Source organism: Orbicella franksi, chromosome 12 (assembly GCF_964199315.1).
Source record: "Orbicella franksi chromosome 12, jaOrbFran1.1, whole genome shotgun sequence".
Classification (NCBI taxonomy): Eukaryota; Metazoa; Cnidaria; class Anthozoa; order Scleractinia; family Merulinidae; genus Orbicella; species Orbicella franksi.
Window position 1 is genome coordinate 23,841,180 of NC_138156.1, and position 14,513 is coordinate 23,855,692.

Consider the following 14,513-nt stretch of genomic DNA (forward strand, 5'->3'; position numbering starts at 1 on the left):
ACGAAAGACGATATCGCAAATGTCAGAGTTGCTCTTGGAAACTCCCTTAAGAATGCTACAACAATGAAAAGCCCATTATTGAATTGATGTTTTCTGCCAAAGCCTGCCACTCTAAAATCAACAGCATTCCTGAGAAGAGTACTCCAGTCTCCCTGGAGTTTTATTCCCTGTTCTCAAGCGCTTCTAAGTCTGTCACCGAAACTCAACTAACATGATTTTTGCAGTCTGGGGGTGAAATTGATAAGTTCGGCTTTCCATCACTTGAAGTTACTTTCGGTTATCATATCGGCTTAGAAGTGTTCTACCGGAAAATGAGTGATTGGTTGCATTAGAGAGCAATTTGCTTATTTGCACAATTACGAGTTAAAACGCCGTTCTTTGTCTTTGTGGTCATAGAAGGACGAAGAAAATAATTCGATCACACAATCCTCAGTGAATTCGATTTGAACTGGAACACCTCATATTTGAACGAGCTTCGTTGGCTTTAGACGTCTAGCTTCCCAGCACGTCAACTCCTCATGTATTTCTTCCTAATAAAGCTTATAATAGGTTATGTAAGCAGCTTTTGTGTGTACGCATTTGGTTTAATATATTAAATAAGCAGAGAATTAAAAGCATTCTTTAATAAGATATTACACACACTTCACGCTCAGTTCTGTGTGCAGTGTCCGTTTCAGTGCATAAGTTGTCCCCGACTGATTGACAACACTAATAAAATAGAGATGAAAGAGGACGACAACAAAAGATCAATTTGTCAAGATTCGTCTGATGGACTGGAAAGGAAACAAATCTCCACCATTCTTTTCCGACGTGACATTATGAAGGAATCACTTTAACCCTGCGAACTTACGGTATGAATCGTTTTTGTTCATGTTTTTGCTGGGTTTATTCGCATTAACAGTAACAGGTCTTACAAGCCTAAGAACATTGCCCCATCATGTCGCTCTGAGAGAGCTGATGCTAACATTTTTAGGTGATTGTATTCAGCTAGCTAACAATACATGACAAAGTGTTTTGAATACCTTCACTTCCCAAAAACCACAGGATATTGTAAAGAAATCACAAACACTTCCAATTCTGACACAAAAAGAAATTCAAACAATTAGCGAATAACTATCATTTGAGGGGGCGTGTTAAAGACACGAAATGACGAAATGACGAAATGACGAAATGGCACCACGGTTAGCCCAAATAGCACTCAGGTTAGCCTAAATATCACTCACTCGACAGCGGTTTACTCTCAATAATTGAAAGAGTAACCCCTACGGACACCCGTATTCCACATTGACTTGCCATTTCGTCATTTCGTGTTGCACGCCCCATTTGAGGAATACAATCTTGAACCACTCGGGGCTATGCACTTAGAAACTGTATGTATAGATTGCAACAAAGTCTGCCGCTGTACATCGATAAACGAAATGAATACCATAGAATATTATTCTTACAATTTTTACGGTTAATGACAATGTATTGCTGAAGTAGCTCTAAACACAATCTGCGGTGCGGCACCAAACTCGGCTACAGTAGAAATTCCAATGTTGAATGAACTAACTGGAAGACAAAGGAGAAGCCGAGAACAGTGGACGGGATTCTTGCTCCATTAATAGTCTATAAGTGGATGAACTCAAATAAGACGTTGCTCTAATTAGAGAAAAAATAAATTCAAAAGAGAATTTTTAATGAGGTGCAAAATGTTATCTAAAATCATCACTGTTGCAACCCTTTTTTGATTAGACTGAAGAGCATTTATGTGTATGTTATTTCGTCTTTGTCGATTTAATTGCATTTTACTCTTATTCTTTGGCATTTGTTGTTTATTTCTATTATATCTACTTTCTCTTTGATTCATGCTTGACTGAATGCCTGGCCGTTTTATTTTCATAATTCAACTTATCGATTTTCTGTCATGTTCAGTTCGTTTTGTCATAGTGTCAGTATGCCACCGGATACGTAATAAGTGTTATTTACAAAAAAGGAAACAAAGAGGGAAAAGGACGTTTGTGATTTTCCCAGCTGACGATGAAAAGCTGCAGTACATACTGAACTGAAAACTTAAAACAAATTGAAGATGGAAAAACGTAATTTTTACGGACGAAGAGTTAAGATTCGAATGCTAGGCTGAGACATTTTAAAGCAAGTAATATTACTTTAGTGTTGACTTACTATAAACAGCAAAGCAACCAATCCACTATCCCCTGCTGAGCTAGGAATCTGGATTTCAAGTGCAGGCCACTTACTTATGCGAAGGATTACCACAATGTTTTCCCTTAAATCTTCATTATAGCACTTGTCAAGCAACTCCTCATCAGTATTTAACAGAGTGTTGAAAAATAAACATCCTTTCCTTTTCAAACAGGAAAACGTGCTGTCTTTGTGCAAATTTTGTATTTTTTCCGCGCAGCCTTGAGGGGTCGGTTTTATGTATGCGCAGTTTAGTTGGGTGTTTTGCTGGTTGAGTGCTCTTGTTTTCAAAACAAACCGAACACAAAAGATTGATCTTAACTTTTCTCCTGTGAAAACAAACAATACGATTTTGGTTCTTTCTATTCAATAAAGTATGATTTCAGCACTGACATTTCATGTTACCTTATATCCAAATCGCTAGCAATTATCGGGGAATCTTTATCTGCCCTTAGGAAGCGTTACTTTAAGAGTTGCTTTGTTCGGTACAGTGAGCTTTAATCAGCAACGAAGTGAGCTATTAATGATCTCTTATATATACCGTTAGCTCCTAAACATCAAGATAACATCACTTAATAGTAGGATATTCCTTAAATATTAAGAATGAGTTGAGATAAAAGTTTTCACGCCTAATAAATTAATGCCAGAATTGAAATTGTTGTGATGATCAGATCGTGATCAGATAACTCATTCATTGGGAGCTGCACTGAACAACATCTGTTCCTCGCGCACGCCGATTTTCGCTGATTTTTGCCTTTATTTTCTCAACTTTAATGAAAACAATAACTATTATAGCAGGACGTTTCTCTAGCACTCCTTGAAACAAACAAATATTTAAAAATGTTGATGAAAACAGCTCTGAAGGCTATAGTCAAGAGAAGTGACATCAACACTTGTTTTTCAGAACCAGTGGTTTCTCTCAGCATGTGGACTTCAGTGGGTAGCATTCTAAATAAAACTCTGTTGAATTTTGTCTGATTAAACTTGCTGATACGTGAAGCCAATTTGTCATTTTCTAACGTCTGCTTACGATAAATATGAATTCATAAATCTCTGCAGAATAATAATCTTTCCGCTTGATGTAAAGTTTTTCTAGAGGACGTGGCTAAACTTATTACAAGGAAATAATCATGACCCGGCCAAAATCAACTCAATGTTTCTGTGTTGATGCAACTTATTCGCAATGCGTTTGACTTACCAGTCAAGATGTCTGCCAGAACACTGCCTCACCTGGGAGACATTAGTCCGCTTTAAAATGTATGACGAGCAAGGTATAACAGAACAGAACAAAGCAGTAAACATTGCACACTCTACTACACATGGGCAATTTACGCCAAAGGGCATCATTTCGTTTAAAACTTACCGAAAACTGTTAGCTGTTTTTCTTTGCTAGTTTCTGTTCCCGAACTGGTTTAATAGCGTGTTAGTCATGAGTTTTAAGAAAGAACCGAAGATAAATTGGCGAAGCGAAAATAAACGAATTAATGTAATGAAATGTGGATTGAGGAAATTAACGCGCCCGATATGAATTATTGAAAAGTCATATGCATTAGTCGTCAGCTCAGGCTAATGGCTTTTCAGCAGAATTCAAAATTAAACCAATTTTTTTAAAGCGGGCTACAGTAAATGTGTTTGGTTCCAAAATGAAAAGAGGTGTATATAAATCAACACAAGGACGCAAGAAAAATAAAAAGGTGATTGCAAACTTTGACAGATCAATCGTCATGCAAGACTGTAATTAAAAGTTGGAGCGAAGACACTGATGGCCTTGTGAATCGACTCTTAATGTAAGTGATAAACTCTTTAGAAAGCCCATCCATCAAACCTGTTTTTATTGACGGCGAAGAAGGTTTTTAAAGTTCTATTTGTTCAATTTGTAAATAATAAGCACCCACGAATTATGACAAAATTTGGGAAGCTGTTGACCATGTTAGTTGCTTGTGACATCGTAACTTTGACTAGACTGCATGAGCCGAAGTGTTTTATATATAGAAATTCAATTATATCGACATTCTTGAACCAGAAGAGAAAATTTGGGCCCCGTCCTGATATTCCAGGATTTAGATGTGAGCAGGTTCAATCTTGAAAGCTTAAGGGAGATATTACAGCAGTAAAAGAGGAAAAACTTAAGCAAATGTCAACATTTCCCACGTTGCTCTTACCTGCTTAGATCCGAGAGGCTTGTGGCTTGCTGTCTCTCAGCTGATCACTGTCACGGTTTCCCGCGCCTTTTGTCTGATTATTGTCTTGAGAATGAGGCTAGAGGAGGAAAGGACTGGGCAACCGTGCCATGGCGGAAATGCGAAGTAATGAGGTTATCTGCCGAAGTAACGAGAAGCGACTTAAGTATTTGAAATGAACTCACTGAAATTCAGTCAAAGATCCAACTTAATGCGGAGATGACGTAGATTTCTCACCGGCCCCATATTAAAAGAAGCGATGGAACCTTCGATTGACGATGCAGGAGATTTTTACGTCGGTGGAAGAGATACAAGTAAGCATACGTCTGATATTAATGGTCTTAGCACAGAGATGAAGGCCCATTGATGTAGATGAGGAGTTTAGATGACAAATGTGCCCATGAATTTAAGACGTTGACATAGGTCAAGTGCTATGGTTGTTCGCAGTGGACCAGGCAAATTTTGAGTCCAGTGCTCTGCATTGCTCTGGAGACTTTTCAACTTTAAAACGGAGCGTTACTCAAGACTCGTCGACAGTGGTGTACAACTGTTTGCATTGCACCCAGAGACCAATATGCCACTGGATCCGATCTCGTTTTCGTAACATTAAGTGATGGAGAGTATTTCCACCGCTCCCCTATCCTGATGGGTCCCTTTCCCTCATTAGATAATTTTGCTGGCACCCATTTAGTTACCTGGATGACAGTGGCAGTATGGGAGTAAAAGAGCAGTGTGGGACATTTGCAGTGTGCAGTCTTCAAATGTCATAAGCTGCGAAAAGAGTGCAATATTATTCTGGGGGCCCTAGTGAATTGACAACACTGATCTGAAGACCACTCAGATAACATGAAATGCTGGGTTTTATTTCCCCTTGACTCTAAATGTTCCTTTTAATGCTACCTTGGAGAACATTAAGGGTCTTGGGAAATAATCCCTGTGTTTCCCTTGGAGTCGGTCATCAGGGGCTTATTTTCAATAATTTTTTGTTTTCAACAGCAAACCTCCTTGAGCCTGAATCATCTGATCCTCTGATCAATGGTATGGTGGAGCAACTACAGCTGATTCAACCTCAGTTTGTTGAGAGGTATTGATTAACATCAGCTTTGCTTTCCAGTTGTCTCAAAAAGAAAAGAACAGAAGGATTCATGGAAGACATGTTTAAGTTTCCCTTATGCTCAAATCCAAAACTTTCCAAGAACTGAGTGGCTCAGCTGGATGTGATACTAGTATGATGCAGGTTATCCCTTGATCCTCTTGCTCTGAAGCCCAGTCCAACATTCATTCATTAATTCATTCTGTTTATTTTGCCTTTTTACTTACAGTATTTATAAATATTTTAATGTGAGGCTAACCACAATGCCATCGTGTCACCCACAATGTTTCATGCACCTGTAACTCATAAAATAGTGCCTTGTTAATAGGAAGGAAAATGTAAACCAGTTTTAAGAGCAGTGATCAATAAAAATTACAGTCAGTGACTATGTTATAATGTTTAGCAGCTAGAATACAAAAGGTGAACAACATTAAATTCACCTAGGGTTTTTTTTTCTTGTTGGCAGCACCTGCTGTCCACAGAACCCACTGTTGTACCTAACACTGGCTGCATGCATGGCAGCACTGGGAGGAATACTGTTTGGTTATGACATAGGTGAGTTAGGTAAAGTCTGCATTCAAGCCAAGTGGCACATCAGACTAGCGCTTATCTCCGGTTTCAGTAGCATGAAGCGACTAGGGGTATTTCTACTCCCCCATGGATGGATGCTAGTCCATTGCAGGGTTACCCTTCAGCAGAAAATTCGCCGGTACCCATTTATACACCTGGGTGGAGAGAGGCACTGTGAGAGTAAAGTGTTTTGCCCAAGAACACAACACAGTGTTCCTGCCTAGGGCTTGAACCTGAACCACTCGATCCAGAAGCAAGCAAACTAACCATGGGGCCACTGCAACTCCACATAGGTCAGTTAAACTCATCTTAAACATATGGAGTTAAGGCTACAGTAAAGAACGTCATGGTCTAAACTGGGATTTAAATTCTGATTTCAAATATTATTTTGTTTAAATGAAGTTTAACCCTGCACTGACAAACACTAACAACTTAGACCTGCTATTGTCTATCAATATTTAGCTGTTTATTTTCTCTTATTCTTGCCTGCTGGGGTCAATTCAAGTTGTTTCTTGATTTGTACTTCTATGTGTTTCCTGCGCATCTGAATGATTTTAATGTACGTTTATATGTGATGTTTGATCCATTTCTCATTTGACTAAAAAACACTCAAGTAAACTTTTGTGAAAATGTTTCTGTACAGCTCTAGAGCACATTAGTTGCAAATTATGCAACCCTTGTGGTGAGTTGTGTAAAGTTCAAATGCTGTCTATAGATACAAGTGTTACTTAATATTCTGTGATAAAATTCATAATTTTGCTAGTATTTTCCAGGTATTGTATCAGGTGCCATTCTTCAGCTGAGGGCTGAATTCCAGCTGGACTGCACTAATCAAGAAATGGTTGTTAGCTCCATGCTGATGGGAGCTGTGCTGGCTTCACTCACTGGAGGTGAGCACTCTGCAAGCTCAGTTCAACCATTGATACTCCATAGTCTCAAGCAGTGTTGCTCTGATTCTTGTAGTTTGTCTGCACCTATCTCCTGATTTTACTTATTGTTTGTTCCACCAGGATTTATTGTAGATTTTATTGGGAGACGCCTAGCAATTGTCATCAATTCTGTAGTGTTCCTGGTTGGAGCCATAATGTTGGCATTGGCACCATCATTTGCAGTGCTGGTGTGTACCTTAACTTCATATTAGGTTTTCATTCTGATTTTCTGCTGATTGAAATCTGTTGCCTTCAAATAACTTCATTGCTAGTTTTACTAAGTGCGGTTGAAGATAAAAAAAAAAAGGTTATCAGTCAACACATAATTAAATTCTTTGCAGATTGTTGGCCGTTTCATCGTTGGTTTTGGGGTGTCCTTGTCTGCCATTGCGGAGTGCATTTACATCTCTGAGATAGCTCCGGCAGTAAGTTGCAGTCCAATGGCTGATATTGGTTAAGTGATACACAGTACTTGATGAATACTTGGGATCTTAAGTGTTGAGTTAACAAAAACTTTTACTAATTGCCATAACTTTGTTTTAATTTGGAATGTTATGATAATATGGCGGCACATAGATAGAATAATCCATTCAAATTTCTTTTCTCTATTCTGTACGTTGCCACACGTGTACCTGAAGCAGTAAGTAAAATCGTGTCAGTAAAATGGTGTAAAATTGTGTTAATCAAAAATTTACCATTCTTTACAGAAAAGGCGTGGCTTGCTGGTGTCACTCAATGAAGTTGGCATCTGTGTTGGTCTGTTGTTGGCTTACTCAGTTAATGTTCTCTTCATTGATTTATCAAATGGTTGGTAAGTTCAATAAAGAATCTCCCATATTCCTTTTGTTCAGCATTAGAGGGCAAATATGATTACAAAGTTTTTTACTTGACTGGAGATGGGAGGTACATGTATAGGAGGTGTCCGTCATTAAGGGTGCACCTGTAATAGAGCCTCATCTGCATCTAGGATGGATATTTGTGAATGGCAGAGTAAATTCTTTAAGTGCTCATTCTGAAGTGTAATTTATTGCTATCTTGTTTGTTGAAGGCGCTACATGTTTGGGCTGTCAGCAATCCCGGCTTTCATTCAAGGCGTTGGCATGTTCTTTCTGCCACAAAGTCCCAGATGGCTCATAGCAAATGGACAAGATGACAAGGTACTGTCATACAGTGATGATGTTGTCTCAAACCCACTGAACAACTGCTTCCTTTTCACATTGCCCGCGAAGCAGGGAACACTCGCCTTCCACCAGTGTGACCCAGCTTTGATTCTGGCCTGGGTTGAGTTTGTTGTTGGTTCTCGCCTTGCTCCGAGGGTTTTTCTCTGGATACTCTGATTTTCTTCGTTCCAAATTCCAATTTGATCAGGATAGAGGACCTGCATGAAAACCACCTAAGGCTGATGTGGCTTCGTCTCTAGATATATTGCCAGCTAAATGTGTACTTGAGATGCAGTGGCTGTTTTTTGTTGTCTTGTGCTCAAGCTTTTCCTTTCGTTTTCTCCACATCAAATATATTTTACCCACCACAATTTTCTGTTAACACACTGTTCTGTTTTGTATAAATATTTAGGCTTGCAGAATGATTAAGAAGCTACAATGGTCAGGTGACCCATATGAGGAACTTACAAGAATCAAATCTGGCCTTAGAGTGGAATATGTATGTGTGTTAACTTACCACCAAAACTCTTGTTTTAACGAGAGCCATTTACAATACTGATACATATTTTGTGGCTATTTTTGATAAAAGAAGAATGAGAAGCTCTAGAGAGGTTCAATGTCCATTACAGGCGTTTCAGTGCGTTCTTTGTGAAAAACGTCTGTTAATCAGTTCAGTTCACATTGTACATGCGTTGTTGACATGCTTCATAACCCTGGTCCACGACATCATTGGCGGAATAACTTATTGCTTTTACCAATAATTACACTTGGAAAGATCGTTACATTATTGAACGTTGGGTATTTACCGTTAGCAATACTTTTCTCCCAGCCTTGTTGCAAATAACATGCTACAGCTGTGAAACTGTCCTCTTTTTAATGTTTTTTTTTCACAGCGTTACAAGTTCATTGACTTGCTCAGTAGCATAGATAACATGAGAAGCAGAATGTTCGTCGGTGGTGGAGTCGTCTTTTTTCAACAAGTATGACGTGTTTTGAACTTTAAAACTTCTTACCTCAAAACAAACAACGAAACAAACCAACAACAGAAAAATGGCTTGCCAAAATTCTTTCGAACTATCTAAGACAAACTTCAAGGCTTTTTTTTTTTTAAAAAGTCATAAAACCTAATTGACAGGTCTAAACGGCTACGTTCAGGAAGTAAACTGTTGTCTTTAATCCTAGACCATGTTTCCCAGTTTTGAAGGAAAAAAGGATTAATAAATAAAGGAACCGATTTTGTAAGCAAGCACGCCCGTAGACTGCGAGCAGTCTCTCTTTTGTTGGAAAATCCGTGGGGAAGAACGCAGAGAAGAACGCAACACAAGTGAGCGGTCGTGAGCGTGCGAGCTTGAAATACGAAGCCGCTTGCACATTCACTTGTTTTGCGTCCTTCCCCACGGATTTTTAAGCAAAAGAGAGACTGCTCGCAGTCTCGCATGCCCGTTATTTGAGCCTTTTCACACACTACTTGTGAAGTTGTTTTACAGCAGTAAGCGGCGAGAAAAGAAATAACGGTTATATCACGTTTGTAATACTGATGTTTGTCTGGTTTCTAGTTCTCGGGTCAGCCAACTGTGGTTTATTACGCATCAACGATCTTCCAAGCGCTTGGTTTTCAGGGTGGAGAAAACGCCACCTTAGCCAGTTTGGGAATTGGTATCGCTAAGGTATGCTTTGAGCCTGCAGTATTAGGCTTGAACTGGGTCTCTTGCTACTCAACTGAAATTAATCTTCTATGTGTTCTGATTTTTGTCTTTATCCTCTCTTTCACCAGCTTGTTGCCACAGTAATATCCCTCAGTTTTGTGGACAGAGGGGGTAAGCATTTTTATTGTCTTTGTAATATAAATGAGTTACAGATTACAATGCAGTTCAGACTTTGACTCTCCGCCTAACGAGGGCTTTTCAATGTTAGATGCTTTTATAGGGGGACTCCGGAACAGGGGGATTCCGGAACAGGGGGATTCCCGAAGAGGGGGGAGGGGGAGCGGAACAGGGGGGGATGCAAATTAACTCGAAGACAATGAAAATATATAACGAACTACTGAAACAATTGTCTGGAGAAAACTGATTAGTGGAAAGGAGAGTTCATAGCTTGGACTCCATTAAAATTTACGAGACTTCAGTGTTGCAAAATGTAATTCCTTTTAGAAATTTCTTGCACAGCAAACACCGAGACAGTTTTTTTTTGTTCCCAGGTCGCCGCCGGTTTCTCCTCATTGGAGTATCCATAATGGCTGTCAGTATACTAGTATTAGGAACCATTGCTCACTATATATCGCTTGGACATCCAACAAGAGAGTGCCACTTTAATATGACCACACCACTCCAATCTTCAAATTCACCTTCAAGTCCCAGTTTACCGCATATCCTCACTACCACAGCTCCAACGCGCTCAATTATGAATTCAACGTATATTTCGCGCACTTTGCCTACAGTAAACTCTACAGTATCGTTAAACCAGACGGAATCAACAGCGATCACAGCTAACAAAGGTCTGCGTTATTTCACTCTCTGCGCTCTTGCTCTGTTTGTTGGGGCCTACTCGTTCAGTTTTGGACCAGGTAAGTCAGTCGGTGGGGGACTAAGAACCTTTTCCGGTTGGTATCCACACATCACACCACCGCGTTGAGCACCTTTTCTCGTAGCTTGAAAAACTTGCGCTAACTTATCAGATAGAAGTTAGGAAGGTTATAACCTATTTGGTTACACTTCTATATAATTCTCTAGTTTCACCAGTTCGTGCTTATATTTGTATTTTAAGTTTGCCGGACGTTTTTCGTAATTAGCATTATCTAATTTTTGTGTCTAACTGTACTTATTTTAGTAAATCCATAAATTGATTGTTGCAGTGGTGAATTTGAAGTGTGGACGTTTCGTGTGTCGGTTCACTGATTCGGTGGAAAGTATATTAAGTCTTACTGGTATTGTTTATCTTGTGACAGGCTAGTGTTCCTATTACCTTGTTTATACTCTAAATATCATTAGCAGGCCATTGAAGAGTTTCACGAGGCTGTCTGAAAGCATTCTTGTTCAAATGTGTTTCACTCATACGGAGGCAGCGTGGTCGAGTGGTTTAGGGCGCTGGTGTTGAAATCCGGAGGTCAAGGCCTCCACCTTGCCAGTAGCCGATTTGTTACTCGGTGGTCCCGAGTTCAAATCCTCGGTCACGTTTTGTAAATAGCGAACTGGTCTGCCTCCTGCCAGTTGGGATTTTTCACTACGTTACGTTTATTTGAAATATTTGTTTCCTTTGTTTCAGTGCCATGCCTGTAAACTAACTAAGCTTAGTGCTTGTATAGCTAAGTGCCTGGCCACTATAAATAAGATTTAAATTTACAGTTACATTTTTACCAGCGCCTTCATTTTCGTGCAAATCAAGTCATTTTTATCTGAAAAGTTGTGCACAAGGTCTCATTTTGAAACAAAGGCAAAAGGTAATTCATTACTAACCGAGTTTTCCTCGACAGTATCTTGGTTGTTGTTGAGTGAAATATTTCCAGCTGGTATCACAGGCCGGGCATTCTCCATTGTCACTGTGCTCAACTGGGGAACCAACCTGCTGGTCTCTCTCACATTTCTGGACATGCTCAGTAAGTACAGTGGTCGTTTCGGTCAATTTCGTTCCCCGACCCCTCACCCCTACTGGCGAACGATAACCTCAGGAACGAGATCGTCTTGAAGCCTCTGATCAGTTAATGCAAAATCAAATATTCGCAAATCACGACATCATTGAAATCGTTTTAGACGAACGCTTTTATTTTTTTGCAGGCAGCATTGGAACTTCGTTCACCTTTATTTTCTACGCAGTGATATGCATTGTAGCTGTACTTTTCATTTATAAATACGTCCCTGAGACGAAAAACAGAACACTGGAACAAATATCCGCTGAGCTGAACGCCAGGTAACTAGAACGTAACCATCACCACAGGGTCTTAATCGTGATGAGAGGGGGAGGTGGGTGCTATCGAGATTAATTTCAACTGCTTGTTCATAAAGTGTCACCCTGGAGACAGTCGCATGATATTAAGGCTTAGATGGTAGAAAGTTCTACAATCCTCAGTGCCTCAGTTTCGTCAGTGCTACTCTCCCGGGTCCCCCTACAGAGACGCTTTTTTTGTACGTTTTGTGTTCATAATTCTTTGATTAAGCTTTTGGGAACATTTGTTCATTATTATGAGTATGATTCGATTAACACTGCCCATTTATTCTTATTTGTGTATTTTCCGTTTTACAATACTTGAATTTTTTTCTCTCTCTCAGAAAACCTCGACAAATCCTTCCAAAGAAACTCAATTGCTGTAAGAAGGGAGGAAGACGAAGATTAAGGGAATCGAGGCCCAGACCTTCACCGAGTGGATCTACTTCTGATATGCTCCTTGCCAATTCTGGCTGACTGCAGTTTTCCTAACCCAAGCTCTGATCGCAGGGTCTCTTTAAGCAAGACTGCTAATCTAATTTATAGTCAAAGTAGGAACGTTGAATAGCCTTGTTGTAACAGAGTAACATGACAATCTGGCGAGTACCCTCACTTTGATACAGTGTGATCCTCCTTGAATGGACTGGCCCCTGATTACATTAGAGACCTACTGCGATTTAACATTTCTGGTCGGACACTAAGATCTTCAAACAACAGGTTGCTTGATGAACCTAGAGCAAATCTTAAAACGTATGGTGAAAGGGCTTTTTCCGTGGCGGCACCAAGGCTCTGGAATAAACTACCCCTCCAGATCAGACTTTCATCATCAGAGGCAGTTTTTAAGGCTAATCTTAAGACTTATCTTTTTAAGCGTGCATTTGATTTGTAGTTTTTACTTTTTATTTGTAGCCTAATTGTATTACATAGCGTATTTAATTCTTAGGATTTTAACTTTTAGGATTTAGGATTTTAGGTTTTTAAAGAATTAGGATTTTAATTTTAAAGTATTGTAAAGCGCCATGGACAATTAGTGGAAAATGGCGCTATATAAATGTATATTTATTTATTTTATCTATTTGAAACATCCTGGCCACGCCCCTGAAGCAAACAGGTTGTTAGTACTACCGCCTATATTGCTCCGACCGAGACGCTTTCATCGGCTGGAGAAAACAGTCGATAGTCATCACAACATGTGAAACAGCAACATCCAAGTACTAGCTTTACATTCCTAATCGCTTTGAGATGGGAGTTTAGTGTCAGCCCGGCTGCTAGCGCTTTCCTGTCATTTTGAGGCGGGAGAATTGGCAAGAGCCAGTTGTGACTACTCTGAGATGTGGACCAACGTACCTAAGCCAATGATTAAAACAAACCGTCTTTCTTATTTGTTGGCCTCTTACTGCAAGAAAAGAATTACCACATTTCATAGTTAGGCACACTGCTAGTAGGGTTAAGGTCTTCTACTTTTGACCACAGGCTAAAAATCCGTTGTATAATGGCTCACCTTGTGTGACTTAATTTTTGTGTTTTTATTACAGTAAACACCCGCGTATAAGAACCTAGTGATTTAAGAACCTACAGGCTGAAATTGGGCATTTTAATACCCAAATATATAAGAACCTATTTAGGCTGGCAAAGAACAATAGGTTCTTATACAAAAAAACACTCTTATTTTGTAGCCAAAATACTGGATTTTAATTGATAGAAATTGTGAAATTTCTGAGAAACACCATGAAAATTATTTGTTTAATTGAAAATCTTTTAAATACAGAGTATAGAATACTGTATAGAATTATACTGGTGTAGCCTTGGGACTTGAATCTGTAGAGTGCCCTGACTTTTGCTCATGGACATACTTAGACACTTTGCAATCATGGACTCTGGGAATACCTTTTGAGACTTTACATTCATACAAAAGCTAATGTACAGTACAATGCATCTTTATTTCAATACGCAAGAAAATTAATATTTTGTTTCACATTGTATTTGATTATTTTCAAATTGGTTCAATTTTAATTCCCTAAATTGGGTTTTTATTTATTTTTGCTGTTTTTATTTATATATTTATATTGCTGTTAACAATTTACATTATTATCAAATACAACTATAAATATGGTAGCCTATGATACTGAATTTATTATTGTTTAAAAAATAAGGCTTGGCATTTTTGCGGTTTAAAATACAAATGTTCAACCATTATGACATACTAGTACTACAGTAGCTCTCTGAATGGTATCACTATGACAACTCCTACAAATAAGAACCTACTAAGAACCTAATCAGCCTGAGTTCGGAAAAACTACCCCAAAATATAAGAACCCATTCAGCCTGAACCCAAAAATTCTAGGTTCTTATACGCGGGTGTTTACTGTAGTAAGTTTCATAAATTTATAAAATTAATACCCTATGCCTTGTTCATAAGAGTGAGCATCGTGCCATAACGACCATTCTTCGTACCCATTGACTCTTCGATCCCGTTGTTGTC

General features: G+C 39.1%; 1 protein-coding gene across 1 annotated transcript; it reads left to right on the forward strand.

Moving 5' to 3' along the window:
- Positions 1–3,828: 3,828 nt before the first annotated feature.
- On the forward strand, positions 3,829–12,514 carry LOC145462583 (solute carrier family 2, facilitated glucose transporter member 12-like). The gene is made up of 16 exons (XM_081446147.1): positions 3,829–4,675; positions 5,358–5,445; positions 5,921–6,009; positions 6,798–6,914; positions 7,035–7,141; positions 7,295–7,378; positions 7,661–7,764; positions 8,002–8,110; positions 8,526–8,612; positions 9,007–9,093; positions 9,670–9,780; positions 9,888–9,930; positions 10,311–10,676; positions 11,583–11,705; positions 11,884–12,016; positions 12,376–12,514. The coding sequence occupies exons 1-16, from the start codon at positions 4,621–4,623 to the stop codon at positions 12,506–12,508; spliced, it is 1,836 nt and encodes a 611-aa protein (XP_081302273.1). The 5' UTR covers positions 3,829–4,620; the 3' UTR covers positions 12,509–12,514.
- The last annotated feature ends 1,999 nt before the right edge of the window (positions 12,515–14,513 follow it).